Source organism: Mobula hypostoma, chromosome 2 (assembly GCF_963921235.1).
Source record: "Mobula hypostoma chromosome 2, sMobHyp1.1, whole genome shotgun sequence".
Classification (NCBI taxonomy): Eukaryota; Metazoa; Chordata; class Chondrichthyes; order Myliobatiformes; family Myliobatidae; genus Mobula; species Mobula hypostoma.
In genome coordinates, this window is record NC_086098.1 from 162915895 (window position 1) to 162939263 (window position 23369).

A 23369-nucleotide genomic window follows, 5' to 3' on the forward strand; every position below is an offset into this window, starting at 1 on the left:
AATTGAACCCAAGTCACTGACACTCTAACAGTGCTACACTACCGTGCCATTCCAACATGGATGGAGCATTATCTCTCTGCTCACTGGAACGAAACACAAAGCACAGCACTAGGTGCTGGATTTGGCAAAGGACACTCTGGGTCCAAGTGCAAGAACACTGGGTAGCAGCAGGCATTTCAGCCCAGTTCTGCCATTTAATGAAATCATGGCTGATTGATATTTATTTACCTTTCGACAATTTCAACCCAACTGTTTCTCCATTTCAATCCTGGATTCTAATTAACAGTTATGCCCTCAAAGGAAATAATTTCTCTCAATCTACCTTATCAAATCATGATATTGGGGAAGTGGTACAGAAAAGGAGAGGAGGCCTGGGCAGATCATACTGAATGGTGGGACTCAATTGGCCTTATCCTGCTCCTGTTTTCTTATGCTCAGTGTCCAAACTCCTCGATGAGATCACTCCTTGGTCATGTTTAGGCAAAGAATTACAAGCTACATTTAGCTAACATCACCCCCCGCCCCGGGTAAGCTGCAATAACACTGTGGATTCTGGTGTTTGCATTTCAAAATCAGGGTCATGGTGATCATATACGGCCGGAATATGAAGCATTTCTATGTTCAATTCCCTCAGCTTACTGCTTTAATAAAAATACTGTTGCTTCCAAAGATCTGCAGTAATAAACTGAGGACAAGCTTAAATCAGCATCTGGGGGAATTTAAATAATCTAAAATTTAAAGCAAAAGGTAGTATCAGTAAGTGTGATCATGAAACTATGAGATTGTTATTATAAAACTGTTCATCTGATAGAGAAATGCCATTCAGGGAAGGAAATCTGACACCCTTAAGCCTACTTGAGACACATAAAATGCTGAAGGAATTCAGCAGGTCAGGTAGCATCTATGGAGAGGAATAAACAGGCATCGTTTCAGGCCAAGAGCAGTCATCAGGACTGGAAAGGAAGGGGGTAAGGAACCAGAATAACGAGGTGGGGGGGGAGGGGAAGGAGTACAAGTTAGTAGGTGATAGGTGAAACCAGGTAAAGGGGAAGGTGGGCGGGGGAAGTGATATGAGAAACTGAAAGGTATTACATGGAAGAGGTAGAGGGCTGAAGAAGCAGCAATCTGATAGAAGAGGATAGTGGACCACGGAAGAAAGGGAAGGCAGAGGGGGAAACCAGAGGGACGCAACAGGCAGGTGAAAAGAAATGGTGTGAAAAATGAGGATGGGGAATGGGAAAAGAAAGAGAAAGAGAAGTGGGGGGGAAGTTACCACAAGTTTGAGAAATCGATGTTCATGCCATCAGGTTAGATGTTATCCAGATGGAACAGAAGGTATTGCTCCTCCAATCTGACTGTAGCCTCACCATGACAGTAGAGGACAGCCATAGACTGACGTATGAGAATGAGAATGGAAGTCCAACTGAATTGGTGGCCATGAGGAGATCCTGCCATTTCCAGAAAATGGAGTGGGAGTTCAGACCCACAGATAGAGGTCAAGTCTGAAGTGTGCTCTGAAACAGCTCAGCAGGCCGTTTATACAGCTGTATCAAAACAACTACAAGAATCATATTCTCCACGGCACTTTCCAAGGTTCAGGAGTATGGTGAGGGATGTAATGAAACTGCGCACAGCCACCACAAAGACTGGGTAAGGACCACAGACCAGGACCCTGTCCTCACTGGACACTGACAGCCCAAGTCTCCTTAAAGAGCCTCTCAAACACTTCATGGACATGTACTGTTTTCAAATATATGTGGCACTGGTCCACAGTAAATAAATGCACTGGTTTGATGGCTCCATGAATATAAAGATATGTTCATACTGTATGTCATATGATCATATGGAATATACTTTAATGAATAAAGTTTGTTTCTGAACAAAATCCTCACCTGCTTCTGAGCCAGGAGAGTATGTCTTGATGACTTGCCTCCACACACTGGGAGATGTCTCTGCATGAATTTGTTAACACAGACTGGCTACTGCTCAACAGGCTACCACACAGACATAACTCTTGGTCCAATGACGAAAAGATCCCAGATGGTTAGAGACGAGGATTCTGCCACACAGACTTGCTTCAGACATAATCTTGTTCATGTCCTCTTCCTCGGCCCTTTCCTTGAACCATCCCCCATCCTGTCCTCCCCGCTTCAGGCCTCTTCCACCAACCCCCCCCCCCCCCACTCATCCCCGTTCTCTTTGGTCCACTCTGCATTCATTCCCTTCTTAATTCTCAAGCTCTTTATCCCCTCCTCATCCACTCTCCCAACATCACATACAATTACATCCATCTTCAATGAGCAACAGTTACCTGACAGAGATGAAACCAAACAGGTCTAGGCATCAAGCTGCTGAAATTTACAAGGATGGGACAAGAAATTTGGTTGAGAAGTGACTTTGAGGAAGAGAGAGGTAAAAAAAAAGCCAAGCCTTTTAGGAAGGGAATTCCAGAAGCTACGTTCTGAAGAGCTCAATGAATTTACATTGAGCAACAGAGAGATCAGAAATCTGTCTTTTTCAAACCCACACAATGGCTTTTAGACCCATCTGGACGTATCACAGCTTGGTAGATTACAGAGTTGTGAACAAGGTCCAGTCCATCACATAAAGCTGCCTCCCCTGCACTGATCCTGCCTCAAGAAAAAGCCAACGTAATCAAGGATCCATCCCACTCCAGTCATTATCTCCTCTTCTCTCTCCTTTGAGGCAGAAGATACAAAAGATTGAGAACACGTACTACCAGACTCAAGGACATATTGTATCTCACTGTTGAATGGATATCTCATATGTTAGCAGAAATATTTTTGAACCCCCATTCTATCTTGTTATGGCCCTTGCAATTTACTGGTTTACCTGCACTGTAACACTCTGTAACTGTAACACAATATCCTGCATTCTCTTTTCCTTTTATTACCTTGATGTAATTAGGTATGGAATGATCTGTTTAGTTTTCGCTGTCTTGGTACACGTTACAATAATAAACCAATACCGTACAGACAATAATACTCATTCAAGCAGAAGATATAGGCACAAGATGAACAAGTGCTCAATGTGGTCAAAGTGTGCCAAAAAAGTTCAAGGCTGTGGAGATAACAGACTATGGAGTCACATTGAACTAATTAAAACTAATTGACATTTTCCTAAAAATCACACAATGATTCTACTTTGTGCGGTAAGCACCACACAAACAAACAAGTCACCTTGAATTCTGCCAGAAATCTTCACACCCCATTTGCTATAAAGTCACCAATTCACTGAGGCTACAACAAAGTCAAAGACAGTACATGGGCTACCTTGTGATTCAATATGATCACTTGGCCAAACATTCTTTTTACTGAGGAGGAACAGTACTAACAATGCTTTCAAAACACAGATTACACCTTCCCACTTCAGTCACAACAGAATGGTTTAAAAACATCTCAGTTATTCCATAGTCTGGGTTAGATAAAAGCCCTAGATCCAATGTGGAAAACTGCTCAAATATTTTCCTCCGGAATAATTCGATCAGCAAAACTACAGATCTATGAAGCACCCGTTTCAAATTCAAGTACTTATCCGAAGAAATCTTCCTATTTGATTGTCTGAGCACCCCTACCCTGACACTGTGCCTCAATGGAGAGATCAGGACTCACACCCTACACTAACAGACAGCAAGAGTGAAAACCTGGTGTTCCAAACTCACACAATATAGGTCTGATGTAACTCGGTGCTCTTTGCTTGAATCCTTGAAAAATTGGCCACATTTGCCCCAAGTGGTTCACCGATTTAGTGACATCCCTATCTGCTCTATACTTCACCATCTTACCGTCGTCTGGTTTCCTTTCTGTGAGGAGCCAGAGTTCGGAGAAATCCGCCCTGTTCCCAGTACAGCAATTGTTTCACCGGCATCATCGACAACTTTGAAGTCCAAGTCTTCATTGTACTTCCTTCGTTTTACTTGACGGCCTGATCGTCGCTTCTACCAAACAAACAAGAAACTGGCGTCATTAAGACAGCATCTCAAACTGTCACAGCTCTGCTAAACACGGCTTAGCTTGGGAAGGAGGCTGGATCAATGCTAAAATATTTCACTCACAGTATTGAATGACCCGGACCCCTAGCTGGCTGCTGAGAGACAAGAATCTGCCTCCATTCACTCCACAGGAATTCTAATTATCTAAAGCCACAATTCCTCTGCCATCTCTACAATTTCATTCCTAATGTCTATACAGTTTTAAGAGCAGACTGCTTCTTTGGAAGGGTATTCACTCTAGCTGGTCTTCTTACTACAATAGATCCTCTGAAAGTTACCAGGGATGTTAAGAAACTCTGCTCCCTTCAACTAACTTCCTAAACACAAACACAGCACACACCCTGGGATCAGAAGGTTTAGTAATGAAGATGTCTTCCTGAAATTTGATTCCCCCCACCCATCAGCTCACCATCTCCACTGCCAACCCCATTTCCAATCTAATTACTTTGGCATCAATAACTTCTCCAATTAGATATCGCAATTAAACACACACCCGTTAACTAACGTACATATTTTTGAGATAAAATGACAAGGTCAGAGCAGTAATAACTGATCTAACTGAATCCTCTCCTTAAATAAAATGATTGCAGAATACATCAGCCACACTAATGTGCTACACAAGCTGGGTATACAGAGAATGCAGACAGTACCACAGCAGGTCACTGGTCCCTAATGGTCTATACCGGTGCTCAGGCTTGATGGTCACGCAGTCCTCATTCCACATCATCCCAACCTTTCTTTCAGTACATAGAACATAGAAAAGGCCTTTCAGCCAACCCTGTCTATGAAGCCCACTAAGGAACTTCGATATTAATTCTAGTTATCAACATCTAGTGCCTCCTAAGCATTGGTGATTTCATGCTCATTTAGATCCTTCAGAAATGGTGTGACAATTACCTCCACTTAAACAGTGCATTCTAAATTCCACCTCAGTGAACAAGTTCCTCACTATATCCCCTCAAAATTTCTTCCCCTCTTACCCTACACAATGCCGTCCAGTTTCAGATGTCTCTGCTTTGTGGGAAAGTTTCCTACTGTCCATTATCTACTCCCTACAAAATGCTGTAAACCTCGATTGGATCTCCAGGGAAGACTGACACAGCCTCCCTAGTCTCTCATCATAACTCAACTCTTCCATCCCAGGCAACACCTTGGTGAATTTTCAGTACAATCATATCCTTCCTAGAGTGTAGTCACCAGAACTGTACACAGTAGTCTCCAATGTTTTATAAAGTTACACCAGTATCTTGTTTCTCTTATATTCTGTGCCCTGGCTAATGAAGGCTGGTACCCCATGTCAATCTTGGTTCATGTAAATTCTATTCTATTTTTTAATTTTCCTGTAAACCTCCCATGGCTTCCTGTAAACCGCGGGAAATTCCCAGAATCATTTTGATAGCGGTACATTCCACCTCAGGCTAATGTCAATCAGGCTTTAGATCATCTGAGCAATGGGATCAACATGCACAGCACAGCGCACACTAACACCTTCACCATCGTTTTGTGGAATTTTAACTAGGCCAGTCTGAAAAAGCAATTACCATCAACAATCACTTGTAATACCAGAAGAAACAACATACTGGACCATTGTTACATCATCAAAAATGACTACCGTGCTATTCCCCACCCTCACTTTGGGAAGTCTGATCACCTGGTTGTACTTCTACTCCCAGAGAATAAGAAGAGACTGAAGACTGCAGCACCAGTAGTGAGGACCAAGAAGGTAAGGACAAGAGAAGCACAGGAGTGCTTACAGGACTGCTTTGAATCAGTGGAGTGGACTGGACTGTATTCAGGGATTCATCTTTGAATCTGGATGAGTATGCTGTAGTTGGTACCGACCTCATTAAAACCTGTGTGGATGAGTGTATGCCTACAAAGACTTACTGTACGTTCCCAAACCAAAAGCCATGTATGAACCAGGAGATACGTCATCTGCTGAAGGCTAGATCTGTGGCATGTAATGCTGGCGTCCCAGGTCTGTACTAGAAAACCAGGTATGACTTGCAGAGGGCTATTCCAAGGACGAAGAGACAATTTCAAACGAGGGTGGAGGCAACACCAGATGTACGACAACTTTGGCAGGGTTTGCAAGACATTACTTCCTACAAAGCAAAACCCAATAGCATGAATGGCAATGCTTCACTACCAGATGAACTTAACACTTTGCCCGCTTTGAAAGGGAGAATATAACTACAGCTGTGAAGATCCTTGCTGCACCTGATGACCCTGTGATCTCTGTCTCAGAGGCCAATGTTAGGATGTCACTAAAGAGAGTGAACCCTAGTAAGGCGAAAGACTCTGATGGAGTACCTGTTAAGGCTCTGAAAATCTGTGCCAAGTAACTGGCGGGAGTATTCAAGGACATTTTCAACCTCTCACTGCTACAGGCTGAAGTTCCCATTTGCTTCAAAAAGACAATTACACTAGTGCCTAAGAAGAATAATCTGAGCTGCCTTAATAACTATTGCTCAGTAGCACTCACATCTACAGTGATGACATATTTTGAGAAGTTGGTCATGATCAGACTGAGCTGCTGCCTCAGCAAGGACTTGGACCCATTGCAATTTGTCTATTGCCACAACAGGTCAATGGCAGATGCAGTCTCAATGGCTCTTCACACGGCCTGAGACCACCTGCACAATACAAACACCTATCTCAGGATGCTGTTCATCAACTATAGCTCAGCATTAAACACCATAATTCCCACAATCCTGATTGAGAAGTTACAGAACCTGGGCCTCTGTACCTCCCTCTGCAATTGGACCCTTGACTTCCTAACCTTCGACCACAATCTGCGCAGACTGGTGATAACATCTCCTCCTCACTGACGATAAGCACTGGTGCACCTTAGGAGTGTGTGCTTAGCCCACTGCTCTACTCTCTCTATACCCATGACTGTGTGGCTAGGCATAGCTCAAACACCATCTATAAATTTGCTGATGATACAACCATTGTTGGTAGAATTTCAGATGGAGATGAGAGGGTGTACAGGAGCAAGATGTGCCAACTAGTGGAGGAGGAGGTCAGAGGAGGCGTGGCAGGTGAAGGAGCGAGTGCAGGGATTGGCTGAGAAGGAGCGGCTGATTTTAAATTATCAGCTAATATCAGCAAGGCTCGCTCTAGGGGAGTGATGTGTTGGGGAGCAGCCTTGTCGGGGTAAGTGCCTTGCGAGAAAAATGCGAAGGAGGCTGAGAGTGGAGACTATGCCACAGTTGGAGAGGGGAAGAAGTGGAGAAGAGATGACCACTAGGCTGATTCAGTGTGCTGCATGCATGATGTGGGAGGTCAGGGACACTGATGGTGTCTCTGGGTCCTGCACTTGCGGAAAATGTGTCCAGATTCAGCTTCTGAAGGACCCTGTTGCAGCACTGCAGAGGCAAATGGATGACATTAGGTTAATCCGTGAGAACGAGAATTTTCTGGACAGGACCTACAGTGAGGTCGTTACACCCAGGATACAGGAAGGGAGAAGGAAGACGACAATGAGCAAGGAAAGGATGCTTGAAGTACAGGAGACCCCGGGAGATGTGCTTCTCGTAAACAGGTCCTCCCTCTTGGAAGCTGTTGGGACAGAAGACAGTGCCAGTCTGAGAGGCGGACGGGTCTGCGAGTCTATAATTGGCGCTGAGGCAAAGTCGAGGAGACAGACGTCAGACAGAGCTGTGGTAGTAGGGGACTCCATAGTGAGAGGTACAGAAAGGGGTTTCTGTGGCAACAGGCGAGATTTAAGGATGATGTGTTGCCTCCCTGGTGCCGGGATCCAAGATGTCACAGACCGATTGCAGGGAATCCTCAAGAGTGAAGGTGAACATCCGGAAGTGGTGGTGCATGTCCGCACAAATGACGTGAGGAGGAAGAGGAAAGACATTCTACAGCGCGACTTCAGAGAACTCGGAAGAAGGCTGAAAAGCAGGACTTCCAGGGTGGTTATCTCCGGTTTGCTTCCAGTTCCTCGTGCTGGAGAGGGCAGGAACAGGGAGATAATGGATCTGAATGTGTGGCTGAGGAACTGGTGCAGGAAGCAAGGATTTACATTCTTGGACCACTGGGGTATGTTTTGTGGTAAGGATGAATTGTACAAAAGGGAGGGGTTGCACCTTAATAAGCGGGGGACCAGCATTCTGGCAGGCAGGTTTGCCTCTGCAACACGGGTGTGTTTAAACTAAGTAGTGCGGGGGAGGGGACAATCTGGAAACATACGGATAGAGATAAAGGGAAAGTGAGAATAAGAAAAGTTAAGAATGACAGCAGAATCAACAGAGCAGAATGCTCAAGAAGGGATCGTACAGTATGGCCAAGTGAAATAGGAATTGATATGGGAGGTGAGGGGAGTAATGAATTAACAGTATTGTATATGACTGCACGGAGTATAAGAAATAAAGTGGATGAGTTTGAGGCACAGTTGGAAATTGGTAAGTATGATGTTGTGGGAATAACAGGGACATGGCTTCAAGTGGACAGGGCCTGGGAAATGAATATTCAAGGGTATACGTCCCATTGAAAGGACAGACTGATGGGCAGAGAGGGTGGGGTGGCTCTGTTGGTGAGGAATGATATTCAGTCCCTTGCAAGGGGGGACATAGAATCAGGAGACGTAGAGTCAGTATGGATAGAACTGAGAAATTCTAAGGGTAGGAAGACCCTAATGGGAGTTATCTACAGGCCCCCAAACAGTAGTCTGGATGTAGGGTGTAAATTGAATCAAGAGTTAAAATTGGCATGTCGCAAAGGTAATGCTACAGTTGTTATGGGGGACTTCAACATGCAGGTAGACTAGAAGAATCAGGTTGGTACTGGACCTCAAGAAGGGGAGTTTGCGGAGTCCCTCCGAGATGGATTCTTAGAACAGCTTGTACTGGAGCCTACCAGAGAGAACGCAACTCTAGATTTAGTGTTGTGCAATGAATCGGATTTGATCAGGGACCTTGAGGTAAAGGAGCCATTAGGAGGTAGTGGCCATAATATGATAAATTTTAATCTACAATTTGAGAGGGAGAAGGGAAACTTGAAAATGTCAGTATTACAGTTGAACAAAGGGAACTATGGTGCTATGTGGGTGGAACTGGCCAAAGTTCAACGAAACAATACCCTAGCAGAGATGACAGTGGAACAACAGCAAGTGTGTCTGGGAATAATGCGGAAGGTGCAGGATCAGCTCATTCCAAAGAGGAAGAAAGATCCTAAGGGGAGTAAGGGGAGGCCATGGCTGACAAGGGAAGTAATGGACAGTATAAAAATAAAAGAGAAGTATAACATAGCAAAGACAAGTGGGAAGCCAGAGGATTGGGAAACTTTTAAAGAGCAACAGAAGGTAACTAAAAAGGCAATACAAGGAGAAAAAAATGAGGTATGAAGGTAAACTAGCCAAGAATATAAAGGAGGATAGTAAAAGCTTCTTTAGGTATGTGAAAGGGAAAAAAATAGTTAGGACCAAAATTGGGCCCTTGAAGACAGAAGCGGGTGAATTTATTATGGGGAACAAGGAAATGGCAGATGAGTTGAACAGGTACTTTGGATCTGTCTTCACTAGGGAAAACACAAACAATCTCCCAGATGTAATAGTGGCCAAAGGACCTAGGGTAATGGATGAATTGAAGGAAATTTATATTAGGCAGGAAATGGTGATGGATAGGCTGTTGGGTCTGAAGGCTGATAAGTCCCCGGGACCTGATGGTCTGCATCCCAGGGTACTTAAAGGAGGTGGCTTTAGAAATCGTGGACGCATTGGTAATCATTTTCCAATGTTCTACAGATTCAGGATCAGTTCCTGTGGATTGGAGGGTGGCTAATGTTGTCCCTCTCTTCAAGACGGGAGGAAGAGAGGAAACAGGGAATTATAGACTGGTTAGCCTGACGGCAGTGGTGGAAAAGATGCTGGAGTCAATTATAAAAGATGAAATTACGACACATCTAGATAGTAGTAACAGGATTGGTCCAAGTCATAATGGACTTACGAAGGGGAAATCGTGCTTGACTAATCTTCTGGAATTTTTTGAGGATGTATCTCTGAAAATGGACAAGGGAGATCCAGTGGATGTGGTATACCTGGACTTTCAGAAAGCCTTTGATAAAGTCCCACATAGGAGATTAGTGGGCAAAATTCGGGCACATGGTATTGGGGTCAGAGTACTGACATGGATTGAAAATTGGCTGGCTGACAGAAAACAAAGAGTAGCTATTAACGGGTCCTTTTTGGAATGGCAGGCGGTGACCAGTGGGGTACCCGAGGGTTCAGTGCTGGGACCGCAGCTGTTTAAAATATATATTAATGACTTAGATGAGGGAATTAAAAGTAACATTAGCAAATTTGCCGATGATACAAAGCTGGGTGGCAGTGTGAAATGTGAGGAGGATGTTATGAGAATGCAGGGTGACTTGGACAGGCTGGGTGAGTGGGCAGTTGCATGGCAGATGCAGTTTAATGTGGATAAGTGTGAGGTTATCCACTTTGGTGGTAAGAACAGGAAGGCAGATTATTATCTAAATGGAGTCAAGTTAGGAAAAGGGGAAGCACAATGAGATCTAGGTGTTCTCGTACATCAGTCAATGAAAACAAGCATGCAAGTACAGCAGGCAGTGAAGAAAGCTAATGGCATGCTGGCCTTCATAACAAGGGGAATTGAGTATAAGAGCAAAGAGGTCCTTCTGCAGCTGTACAGGGCCCTGGTGAGACCACACCTGGAGTACTGTGTGCAGTTTTCGTCTCCAAATTTGAGGAAGGATATTCTTGCTATTGAGGGAGTGCAGCGTAGGTTCACAAGGTTAATTCCTGGGATGACGGGACTGTCATATGTCGAAAGATTGGAGCGACCGGGCTTGTATACTCTGGAATTTAGAAGGCTGAGAGGGGATCTTATTGAAATATATAAGATTATTAAGGGATTGGACACGCTGCAGGAAGGAAGCATGTTCCCGCTGATGGGTGAGTCCAGAACCAGAGGCCACAGTTTAAGAATAAGGGGTAGGCCATCTAGAACAGAGTTGAGGAAAAACTTTCTCACCCAGAAAGTGGTGGACAAATGGAATGCTCTGCCCCAGAAGGCTGCGGAGGCCAAGTCTCTGGATGCTTTCGAGAAAGAGATGGATAGAGCTCTTAAAGATAGCGGAATCAAAGGTTATGGGGATAGGGCAGGAACTGGATACTGATCGTGGATGATCAGCCATGATCACAGTGAATGGCGGTGCCGGCTCAAAGGGCCGAATGGCCTACTCCTGCACCTATTGTCTATTGAGGAGTGTCGCAGCAACAACTTTGCACTCAACGTCAGTAAGACAAAAGAGCTGATTGTGGACTTTAGGAAGGGCAAGATGAAGGAACACATATCAATCCTCATCCAGGGATCAGAAGTGGAGACAGTGAGCGCTTCTAAGTTCCTGGGTGTCAAGATCTCTGAGGACCTAAACTGTTCCCAACATATCAATGCAGTTATAAAGAAGGCAAGACAGTCGCTATACTTCATTAGGAGTTTGAAGAGATTTGGTATGTCAACAAATACACTCAAAAGCTTCTATAGATGTACTTTGGAGAGCATTCTGACAGGCTGCATCACTAACTGGTGGGGGGGGGGAGAAAGAGTGGGTGACTGCACAGGACCGAAAGAAGCTGCAGAGGGTTGTAAATTTAGTCAGCTCCATCTTGGGTAATAGCCTACAAAGTACTCAGGACATTTTCAAGGAGCGGTGTCTCAGAAAGGTAGCGCCCATTATTAAGGACCTCCAGCACCAAGGTCATGCCCTTTTCTCATTGTTATCATCAGGTAAGGAGGTACAGAAGCCTGAAGGCACACACTCAGAAATTCAGGAACAGCTTCTTCCCCTTGGCCATCCATTTCCTAAATGGATATTGAACCCGTGAACACTACCTTACTTTTTAAATATATAATTATTTCTGGGTTTTTTTGCACGATTTTGATCTATTCGGTATACATATATGCTGCTACTAAATTAACAAATTTCACGATACATGCCAGTGATAACCTGATTCTGTTTCTGAAATGTCCACAAGAAAATGAATCTCAAGGTAGCATATGGTGACAGATACATACTTTGATAATAAACTTACTTTGAACTTTGGCCTTCTCCTTCTGAAATACCTATGCTGACATTTTCTCCTGTATAGCCACATCCCACCATTCCTCAGTACTCCTTAAGTGCCTCCCATTCATTGTAAATATCCTACCCTCATTATGATTCCAAGATGCATCACATCACACTGATCAGAATTACATCCCAGCTGCCATCGTACTGCCCATTCTACCAACTGATCAGTGTCATCCTGTTGCCCAAAACTATGCTCATTATTAATAATGCCACTATTTTTTGTGTGATCTGCAAACTTACATATCATATCTCCTACATTCATATCTAAACTACTAATGTATACATAAAACAGTATGGGTCACAGATAGCCAATCATATTAACGACCCTCTGCCTCATATTACCATGCCAATTTTGAATCCATTTGTCTGTGGCCTCTAACATTTGGGCCATTTCCCATGTAGAGCCTTGGTCTTGGAATCAGAGAACTACCAGAGGCCATAAGATAGAGGAGAAGACTTGGGCTATTTAGCACATTGAGTCTGCTCTGCAATTTCATCATGGCTGATTCATTATTCCTCTCAGCCCCAATCTCCTGCCTTCTCCTGGTAACCCTTCATACACTGACCGAACAAGAATCTATCAGCCTCTGCCTTAAATATACATAAAGACTTGGCCTCCACAGCTGCCTGTGGCAAAGAATTCCACAGATTCACCACTCTCTAGCTAAAGAAATTTCTCCTCATCTCTGTTCTAAAAGGTCACCCCTCTATTCTGAGGCTGTGTCCTCTAGTCTTAGACTCTCCCACCATAGGAAACATCCTCTCCACATCTACTCTCTCAAGGCCTTTTCACCATTCAATAAGTTTTAATGATGTCACACCTCAGTCTTCTGAATTCAAGAGAATACAGGCTCAGAGTCATCAAACATTTTTCATGTGACAAGCCATTCAATTCTGGAATAATTTTCATGAATTGCATTTGGACTCAACAGATTCTGCAACCTTTTCGAGATACCTGCTCCCAATACACCAAGTAAGGCCTCATCATTATAAAGTCTCAACATTATATCCTTGCTTTTATATTCTAGCCCTCTTAAAATGAATGCTAACATTGCATTTGCCTTACTCACAGACTCAACCTGCAAATTAACCTTTAGGGAATCCTGCATGAAGGCTCCCAAGTCCCATCTGCAATTTCTTTGCCCGTTCTCGTAATCTAAGTCCTTCTGTAGCCTCTCTATTTCCTTAAAACTATCTGCCCCTCCACCTATCTTTATATCATCTGAAAACTTTGCAACAAAATCATCAATTCCATCATCCAACTCATTGATATATAATGTAAAAAGAATCGGGCCCAACACAGACCCCTGTGGAACACCATTAATCACTGGCAGCCAATCAGAAGAGGCTCCCTTTTTTTCCACACTTTGCCTCCTGCCAATCAGCCACTGCTTTATCTATGCTGGAATCTTTCCTGTAATACCATGGGGTCACAGCTTGTTAAGCGGCCTTATGTGTGGCACCTTGTCAAAGGCCTTCAGAAAATCCAAGTACACAACATCAACTGATTCCCCTTTGTCTACCCTGCTTGTTATTTTTTCAAAGAATCCCAACAGATTTGTCAGGCAAGATTTTCCCTTGAGGAAGCCATGCTCACTATGGCCTACTTTATCATGTGCCTCCAAGTAATCTGAGACCTCAGCCTTAATAATCAACTCCAACATCTTCCCAACCACTGAGGTTAGACTAACTGGCCTATAGTTTCCTTCCTTATGCTTCTCTCCCTTCTTGAAGAGTAGAGTGACATTTGCAAATACGTCAGGGAAATAGGCCCCAAAGACCACCAACCATACCTACTTCACCAATACACTCTGATACTACAAAATATTTTATTGAATTGGCCAGATAGGATCTCCTTCTAACAAAGCCATGTTCTCCATCTTTCACAAACAAGAGAAAATCTGCAGATGCTGGAAATTCAAGCAACACACACAAAATGCTCGAGGAACTCAGCATGCCAGGCAGCATCTAGAAAAAGAATACAGTCGATGTTTCAAGCAAAACCCTTCAGCGGGGCTGGAGAAAGAAGCTGAGAAGTAGATTTGAAAGGTCGGGGGAGGAGAGAGAGAAACACCAGGTGATAGGTGAAACCTGGAGGGAGAGGGATGAAGTAAAGAGCTGGGAAGTTGATTGGTGAGAGAGACAGAAGGCCAAGGAAGAAAGAAAAGGGGGGAGGAGCGCCAGAGGGAGGCGATGGGCGGGCAAGGAGATAAAGGGAGAGAAAGAAAAGGGGATGAGAAATGGTGAAGGGGAGCATTACTGAAAGTTAGAGAAATCGATGTTCATGCCATCAGGTTGGAGGCTACCCAAACAAAATATAAAGTGTTGTTCCTACAACCTAAGTGTGGCCTCATCAGTGGAGGAGGCCATGGATGGACATATCAGAATGGGAAGTGGAATTAAAATGGGTGGCCACTGGGAGATCCCATTTGTTCTGGCAGACAGAGCATAGATACTCGACAAAGCGGTCTCCCAATCTACGTCAGGTCTCATGGATATACAGAAGGCCACACCGGAGACACCGGACACAGTATATGACCCCAAAAGACTCACAGCTGAAGTGTCACCTCATCTAGAAGGACTGTTTGGGACTCTGAATGATAATAAGGGAGGAGGTGTAGGGGCAGGTGTAGCATCATTCTGTTTGCAAGGATAAGTGCCAGGAGGGAGATCAGTGGGGAGGGACGAATGGACAAGGGAGTCACATAAGGAGCAATCCCTGCAGAAAAGCAGAAAGTGAGGGGGGGAGGGCAGGAAAGATGTGTTTGAGGGTGGGACCCATTGGATGTGGCTGAAGTTTCGGAGAACTATGTGCTGGATGTGGAGGCTAGTGGGGTGGTAGGTGAGGACAAGAGGACCCCTATCCCGCGTAGGGCGACTGAAGGATGGGGTAACAGCAGATGTGTGTGAAATGGAAGAGATGCAGAGTGCAGCATTGATGGTGGAGCAAGGGAAGCCCCATTCTCTGAAAAAGGGCATTTCCTTCGTTCTAGAATGAAAAGCCTCATCATGAAAGCAGATGCAGTGGAGACAGAGGAATTCAGGGAAGAAGATGGCGTTTTTACAAGTAACAGTGGGACAAAGTACAGTCCAGGTAGCTGTGAAAGTCAGCAATAGACATCAGTGGATAAGCTGTCTCCGTAGATAGAGACAGTGATAGCTCCCTATCATTCGTTAACCCCTGCCATCCCTCAGAACTCTATAGCAGAAACTTCCCTACCCCTGACCTTGCACTTACAGGTTTATAATAATTGTATGGATTATCTTTGCTGCCCTCCTTGAAAACAAGGTACAACATTTGATGTGCTCACTAGCAGGGACCTCAACTGTGATCTAAATTAAGTCATGATGCTACATTTTAATCACTCTCCAAGTATAGAGGATCCATTCAAATTCTCCTCTGGATTTCTTAGCAATTGTTTTAAAGTTATTGCACCTTAACAAGCAGGAAAGTAGCATTGAGGTAATCAATCTTACTGAATGGTGCAGCAGATACAAGGAACTAACAAAAGCTTCTTTTTTACTTCCTTACAGTTTTAGTGTAGCAATACAGGAAACAAGAGTTGGACCATTTAACCCCTTAAAAGCCTCTACCAGTCAAGGTCACAACTGATCCAATCTTGACTCATTCTCTCCCCAAACCTCTTGTAATCTCCTTAAATTTTTTTCAATGACTTTGCCTGCATATCTGTTTGAAGTGGAGAATTCCAAAGATGTACAACCCTTTGAGAAGTGAGATTTTTCATCATTCACTAAAATGGGTGACATCTTATCCTAACACCATGCCCAAGTTCTAGACACCCTCACCCAAATGAAACATACTTTCACTCCCACTCAAAGTCTCATACATCTTAACAAGATCACCCCTCATCTTCTTGAACTCCAGTGCACATAGGCTTCATGTATTCAACCATCATCCCTCAACCACTTCTTTCCAAGACTCAGCCATGTGAACCTCCTCCGCTTTGCCTCCAACACATGTACATCATAAAAAAATCATCTGGCCCCTCAAGTCATCTCTGCCATTCTATATGGCATAGCTATCTACCTTAACACCATATACGTGCTCTTCCCATCCCACATGAATGAATTACAAATACAACAAATCCACTGGTTCTTCCTTATTTATTCTTCTAATTACAGCCTCAAACAAAAAGAACACTTCTTGTACCCCATTACCTAATAGCTTCTAGCATGTTCTCCATTACCCCTTAAATATGAAGACAAACTGTACACCATACTCCAGATGAAGTGTCACTAGTTCTCTGTAAGGTACATCAAAGTCATCTACCTTTCAAACCTCATATCATCTCCATTACATCCTGTGATGTGCCTGCATTTGTGTTTCATGCACTAGGCCAGATCTTTCTGTACTGCAACATTTTTTAGCATCACTTTGCTTATAATGGGTGCTACAGTGGCGTAGCAGTTAATGTGACACTATTACAGCTCAGGGTGTTCTGAAATTTGCAGTTCAATTTTGACACTGTTCTTTAAGGAGGCTTCCCTGTGGAACATATGGGTTTTCTTCAGGTCCTCCAGTTTCCTCCCACAATCCAAAGCTCAACCAGCTAGGTTAACTTGTGATTGTAAATTTTCCCACGTCCCCACGGGTTAATCAGAGTTGTCAGGGATTGCTGGGGTGGCATGGTTTGAAGGACCTATACTGCGCCGTATTGCTAAATAAATAAATAAATGGCTATTTGCTTTTTTATTCTTTCTCTCACAGTAGATAACCTCACATATTGCCACATCATATCCCATCTGCTAACTTTACACTCACTGATAATTTCACACTAATTTACCGACCTCTTCAAGCTCTGTGTTCTTCTCACAAGCCGCCAATTCACCTATTTTGGTCCTTCCATCCCACAAATAAAAACCTAGAACATAGATCATTACAGCACAGTACAGACCCTTCGGCCTTCAATGTTGAGCGAACCTTTTAATCTACTCTAAGAATAATCTAAAGCTTTCCTCCCACATCGCCCCCCTATTTCTCTAACATCCATGTGCCAAACTAAGAGTTCCTTAAATGTCTCTAATGTATCTGCCTCTACCACTTTTGTTACTATCCGTTTATTCCACTGAACTCTTTCCTAAACCAACCTCAATCAAGTTTCCTTGTTCTAGAGTTTCCAAGTTTCTTGATCACCATCGAGTTTGCAGAATATGACATCATTCTTTAAATGGCACAACAGACAGATTGAAGGAACAACTGATTAAATATGTCCCACAATTCCAGCATTGATTTTCCTCCTCCTGTTCTGATTCATGATTGTTAACAACTCATCCAGACCAACTCTTTTAATCCACACTGGCTGATATCCTTCACTGCTCTCCAGACTGTGGTCCCCCAAACATGAGAAGCCAGGGGCACGAGATGATACAAACCAATGGCTTGCCTTTCTGTCACACAAGTTTCCAGCAAAGTGGCCAACTTCGACCAAACTGGAAGAGCTAATGAGATGGGCAGCACTTCCACCTTCCATATTAATTCTGGCACAGCTCCTTACTGTGACCCATCCGAGCCACACTTACTATTGCTGATAGCCATTGGGAAAGAGAACCTGGTCTCATCAGATATTCCACTGAGTCGTTGAATTTCAAGGATATACCAGAGAGGTAACTCCTGATTAATCTAATCATCAGACACTAGTCATCAAGAAGGTGTCGTTTTCAAATCATCCTTTCTCAAGGAACATCTGAATCAGAGCAGGTTTTTTAATTCTGACAGATTCATAGAAGATTCTCTAAAAACATAAACATAAACACACTTAACATTTAAATCATGATTCTGGGCAAAGCAAGGGGGAAATATCACCATCAAGTAAATACATTCCAGCACAAATTAGAAACAAAGCAAGAGCAAACGGAAATCTCAGACGATGGCAAAATAATTCATGTACTGGATCACAATTCCAGCTTCTGTGCAGCTCAGAACTAGCCTTGTAAACAAAAAGCAGAAACAGGAAATGCTTCAACATGTAGTGTTTCAGGTCTCTGACCTTTTATCAGAACTGTAAAAGTGCAGAGACAAACTTTTCCTGACTGTGGCTCATGCTGCCTGATCTGAGAACTTGTTGTATTCTCTTTTATTTCAGACTTACAACTGCTGTGTTCTCTCCTTTGCATTCATTCATCTGCCTCAACTTACACCTGCTACAGACACATCAGTTAGAAGCCTTCACCACTCTTTCTCACATGTCATCAACAGCATTTGTGTCATCAGGACTCTCCTTGTTTCACCCTCCTCTCCTCCTTTGCAATTTAAAACACAGTTTATTCCTCGCTTTTTGGATCAAATGTCATTGTCCTGAAATGGTCATCCTGTTTCTCTTTCTGTCTCTTCTGCTGAACATTTTCTGTTTCTAGTCAGTGTGGGAAAGTCAGGCACAGGAGCCCTTGGACAAGTGAAACTTATAAACAGATATTTCTGGAGAAGGGCACCAAGGTAAATTGACAGATTTGATGTATTGATCATCCTTGATATAATGGACGTGTGAAACAGTGTCTTGGTGAATGAATGACTTTCTATTCTTTCATACAATTGAACCTGTCAAATCTTTCCCAAGGTTTCAAGGTTCAGATGTTGATCAGAAGATATACAGCAGTACTGAGGTGGTGCAACCCTGAATGATAACTACTTGCACTGGCAGCTTCAATTCCAGAGTTCAGGGACGTGGCAGGTAAAGGCAAGGCCACCTATGGTAGAGTGATGTACAAGAATCCCGAAATGAAGTACAGAGAGAAAATGAGGAATAGAAGGACTGAAGTAGGTCACACACCTTGGTTGATTTTTCATTTGAAGGCTATAGGGATGGAGCTCACAAAGACAAGCACAGAGGCAGAGATTAGAGATGAAAGTCAGTGCACTCAGACGCAGTGGCTCCTATGGGACCAAGCAAAAGTGTTACTGTCTTTTTTTAAATATATTTTTATGATTGCAAGATCCTGTTGATTATTAAAAACTTTTAGTACTGCAGGTCTATCCCATTCGTTAGCAGAGAAATGGAAGAAGCTGGACTACTTGCGGATTGTGCTGCTGCCTGCATCGGAGAGGTGGATCTGGTGTGTAAAAGAGATGTACAGTCTAACAAAGTGATTGCCTTGGTCGCTTTTCGTCTGATCGCAAGATCCTATTCAACTTTGTTGTACAACGCTGCAAGTCCGATTCATTGATTTGTTGGTGAATGACAGGGGCGGGCGGTGGGGGAGCTGCACAGCCTTAGTTGTGGTGAGGACTAGGCCTCAAGCCGCAGTGTCGCCTGTTTGCAGCCGCCCGAGGGGGAAGGTGTCAGAGTCCACGTGCTTCACCGGAGTGCCAGAGGATTGGAGTCAGTGGTGCTCCCCACTGTTCACTCGGCAGAAGACTAGCTAAGTTATGTCCGACTGCAGACTGCTACAACATTCATGGACTCAGACACTTCGACTATTGTTTTTGTGTGATTATATTTTACTGCTATCTTATATGTGCTATGTGTGCCTTGTGCTGTGTATGACTGTTGGTTCTGTGTTTTGCACCTTGGTCGCGGACTAACACAGTTTTGTTTGGCTGAATTCATGTAGGGTTAAATGACAATTAAACCTGAACTTGTATTTTAAAATTAAGTGTTTGTCAGATCAGAAACCAATGTAAATCAGTAACCCATTGGGTAATGGGTGAGAGAGGGTCTTAGCCAAGAGCTGGACAGTTGATTAGCAAAAGGGATAAGAGAGGATCATGGGACGGGAGGCTTAGCCAATGGCTCTATCCCTCCCCTTCCTGTCTTCTCCTATCATTTTGGATCTCCCCCTCCCCCTTTCAAATCTCTTACCAGCTCTTCTTTCAGTTAGTCCTGACGAAGGGTCTCGGCCTGAAACGTCGACTGTACCTCTTCCTAGAGATGCTGCCTGGTCTGCTGCATTCACCAGCAACTTTTATGGGTAATGGGTGAGCAGGATTTGATGCTGGTTAAAACACTACAATCAATGAATTATCCCAAAACAAGCTGTCTGTAAGCTGAAGTCAGAAACCTTTGCTTTGTATAGCTACCCATATCAGATCACTCAGGATATACTTTCTACTTGCTGTATGGTAGCGTAGTGGATAGCAAAACACTTTCCAGCACCAGCTGTAATGGCAGGGTTCAATACTTGCCACTGAAAGTTTGTACTTTCTCCTCATGACCATGTGGGTTTCCGGATGCTCCTGTTTCTTCCCACATTCTAAAGTCATACAATTAGTGAGCTGTGCTATGTTGTTACTGAAAGCAGGCTTCCCAGCATAATTCTCACTTACTTGATTTGACGCAACAATACATTTCACTGTATTTTTTGACATGCATGTGACAAATAAAGCTAATCTTTAAACAACCAGACCAACAACCGCTAATGAAATGGGACAGAAAGGGAGATAACATACTGAAACTGGCAAAACATTCACAAAACCCATCGAAGAGAGTAGTCAAGCCAGCCAAAAGAGCCAAAACATCCACAGCTTCCCTCCAGCGCAAACACAAATAAGGTGCAGACTTAGTCTCATTTATCTACTTAGCTCAGGTTCCAGTGACTCAGGTGAGTCTGTGTCTCCCTGTAACTTCTGCTCGTTCCCAGGTGCTAACCTACCATGTTGCAAATGTCATTCTAGATACACGAAGACAGACGAGCCCACATGATGTCTTCAAAAATAATCTCTTCAACTAAATCATTTAGCAGACTGTCAGGATCCAAAACACACAAAAGGAATAAAAACATGATTCACATGCAGAGGGAAAGCTCACTGTTCCTGAATCAGCAGGCACTCTATGAATCCCTCTCACCCATACACCATTTCCATTTTAGTTACTCCCACAATTAAAGCCTTGGAACAGTGCTAAAGACTCATTTGAAGCACAGATGTAAATAGCACAAATATCACAGCTGCAAGGAAGTTTCTATTGTAGAGTGTTTTGCTGGCAAGATCCCAAGAAACGTTGTCCATCCTAAATTTCTCTTTCCCCTCAAACTTCTGTGATACAGCTTGGCACCACTTCGCAGAGGTGGCCAGAGTGAAGTTTTAAGGACTGCAATAGATGTACAAGAAAGTAAACAGCATGGTGGAGCAAGCAAGATTACAGCAATTCCACAGCATCAACACAGAAACTCAAAAAAACCATTGAATATCAGGGGTCCATTTGCTAACCAGAGCACACAAAAATTGCTCTTCATTCTAAACAACAAAGCTCTTTGTGATGACACGAGGTGCAAACACCCTACTTTCCTGTGTAGAACACTAAAGCAGCCAAGTCCCTGACATACTCACCCAAAAGCATATCTAAACTAATCGAACTTGAGTTCAGCACCCCCTCCCCTCCCCCACAACACAAGCCAATTGCAACACCCATAGGGAACCTGTCAGTTTCATCATCTTGGCCTCGAATTTCCATTCCTTCTATTCCTCTTGTTCACACTCTGTGCTCCAGTCAGAAACTCCTGTATACCACTCTATCCTAGATTGCTGTGCCTTCAGCTGCCAAGTCCTTGAACTCTGAAACTGAAGCTGGCAGTGAAATTGCTGTCATTCAAGGTTGTATCACCTTTGTACTGCTGCATATCTTGCGATCAAAATTTGACCTGAGGCCTTGGGAAGGATTCGCTCAGGTTGAGTTGTATGAAAAGAACAGGTCTATTGCAGACATTTTCCTTTCTTTTCTGAATCTGTCTCCATCTCAGGAGACTGTGACATCTTCTATAAACAAACTTAATCACCGTCACACACAGCCTCTTTTGGGTCTGGGAGATCAAGTGCTCAGTTTTGGTCTCCATGTGACTGGAAAGATGCCATTCAACTGGAAAGAGTACAGATGAGAGTTACTAGAATGTTGCTGAGACTCGAGCGGCTGAGTTATGGACAAAGACCATTAAGCAGAATTAAGCAATTTGGCACATCGAGTCTGCTCCGCCATTCATTGATGGCTGGTCCTTTCTTCTCCTCCTCAGTCCCAATCCCCATCCTTATCCCTGTGTCCAATCAAGAACCCATCATGTTCTGCCTTAAATACACCCAACGACCTGGCCTCCTAAAATGTCTGTGGTAACAAGTTCCACAAATTCACCATCCTCTGGCTGAAGAAATTTCTCTGCATCTATGTTTTAAATGGGTGCCCCTCTATCCTGAGGCTGTGCCCTCTTGTCCTAGACTCCCCCACCATGAGAAACATCCTTTCTACATCTACTCTGTCTAGGCCTTTCAACAGTCGAAAGGTGTCAATGAGACCCCTCTCATCCTTTTAAATTCTAGTGAGTGCGGAACCAGAGCCATCAAACATTCCTCGTATCATTCTTGGAATCATCCTTGTGAACCTCCTCTGGACCCTCTCCAAAGCCAGCACATCTTTTCCAAGATGAGGGACCCAAAACTGTTCACAATACTCTAAGTGAGGCCTCACTAGTGCCTCAGCATTACTTTCCTGCTCTTGTATTATAGACCTCTTGAAATGAATACTGACATTGTGTTTGCCTTCCTCACCTCTAGCTCTACCTGCAAGTTAACCTTTAGTGTGTTGTGCACAAGGACTCCCAGGTCCCTTTGCATCTCAGATTTTTGGATTTTCTTTCCTTTTAGAAAACAGTCCGCACATTTATTTCTACTACCAAAGTGCATGACCATGCATTTTCCAACATTTTATTTCATTTGTCACTTTCTTGCCCATTCTCTTAATCTGTCTAAGTCCTTCTGCAGCCTACCTGTTTCCTCAACACTACCTGCCCCTCCACCAATCTTTGTTTACAACCTGTAAACTTGGCAACAAAGTCATCTATTTTAATTGGAGTAAGGGGAATGATGAGGCTATCAGGCAGGAAATTGGAAGCTTAAATTGAGATCAGATGTTCTCAGGGAAACGTATGGAAGAAATGTGGCAAATCTTCAGATGATATTTGTGTGGAGTTCTGCATAGGTACGTTCCAATGAGACAAGGAAGTTATGGTAGGGCACAGGAACCATGGTGTACAAAGGCTGTAGCAAATCTAGTCAAGAAGAAAAGAAAAGCTTACAAAAGGTTCAGAGAGTTAGGTAATATTAGAGATCTATGAGATTATAAGGCTAATAGGAAGGAGCTTAAGAAGGAAATTAGGAAAGCCAGAAGGGACCATGAGAAGACCTTGGCGGGCAGGATTAAGGAAAACCCCAAGGCATTCTACAAGTTTGTGAAGAGCAAGAGGATAAGGTGTGAAAGAATAGGACCTATCAAGTGTGACAGTGGGAAAGTGTGTATGGAACCAGAGGAAATAG

The 23369-nt window shown here is 43.6% G+C and overlaps 1 protein-coding gene across 4 annotated transcripts in view; it reads right to left on the bottom strand.

Annotated features, from left to right (window-relative positions):
• Nucleotides 1-23369, bottom strand: part of chd6 (chromodomain helicase DNA binding protein 6) — a 370255-nt gene that overhangs the window by 124819 nt on the left and 222067 nt on the right. For 3 of the 4 annotated variants that reach the window (XM_063040969.1, XM_063040967.1, XM_063040968.1), the window contains one exon: nt 3806-3958. The exons of the other annotated variant lie outside the window; for it this stretch is intronic. In XM_063040969.1, the coding sequence (XP_062897039.1) occupies nt 3806-3958 (153 nt within the window). The remainder of the gene's footprint in view (nt 1-3805; nt 3959-23369) is intronic. 4 annotated transcript variants of the gene reach the window in all.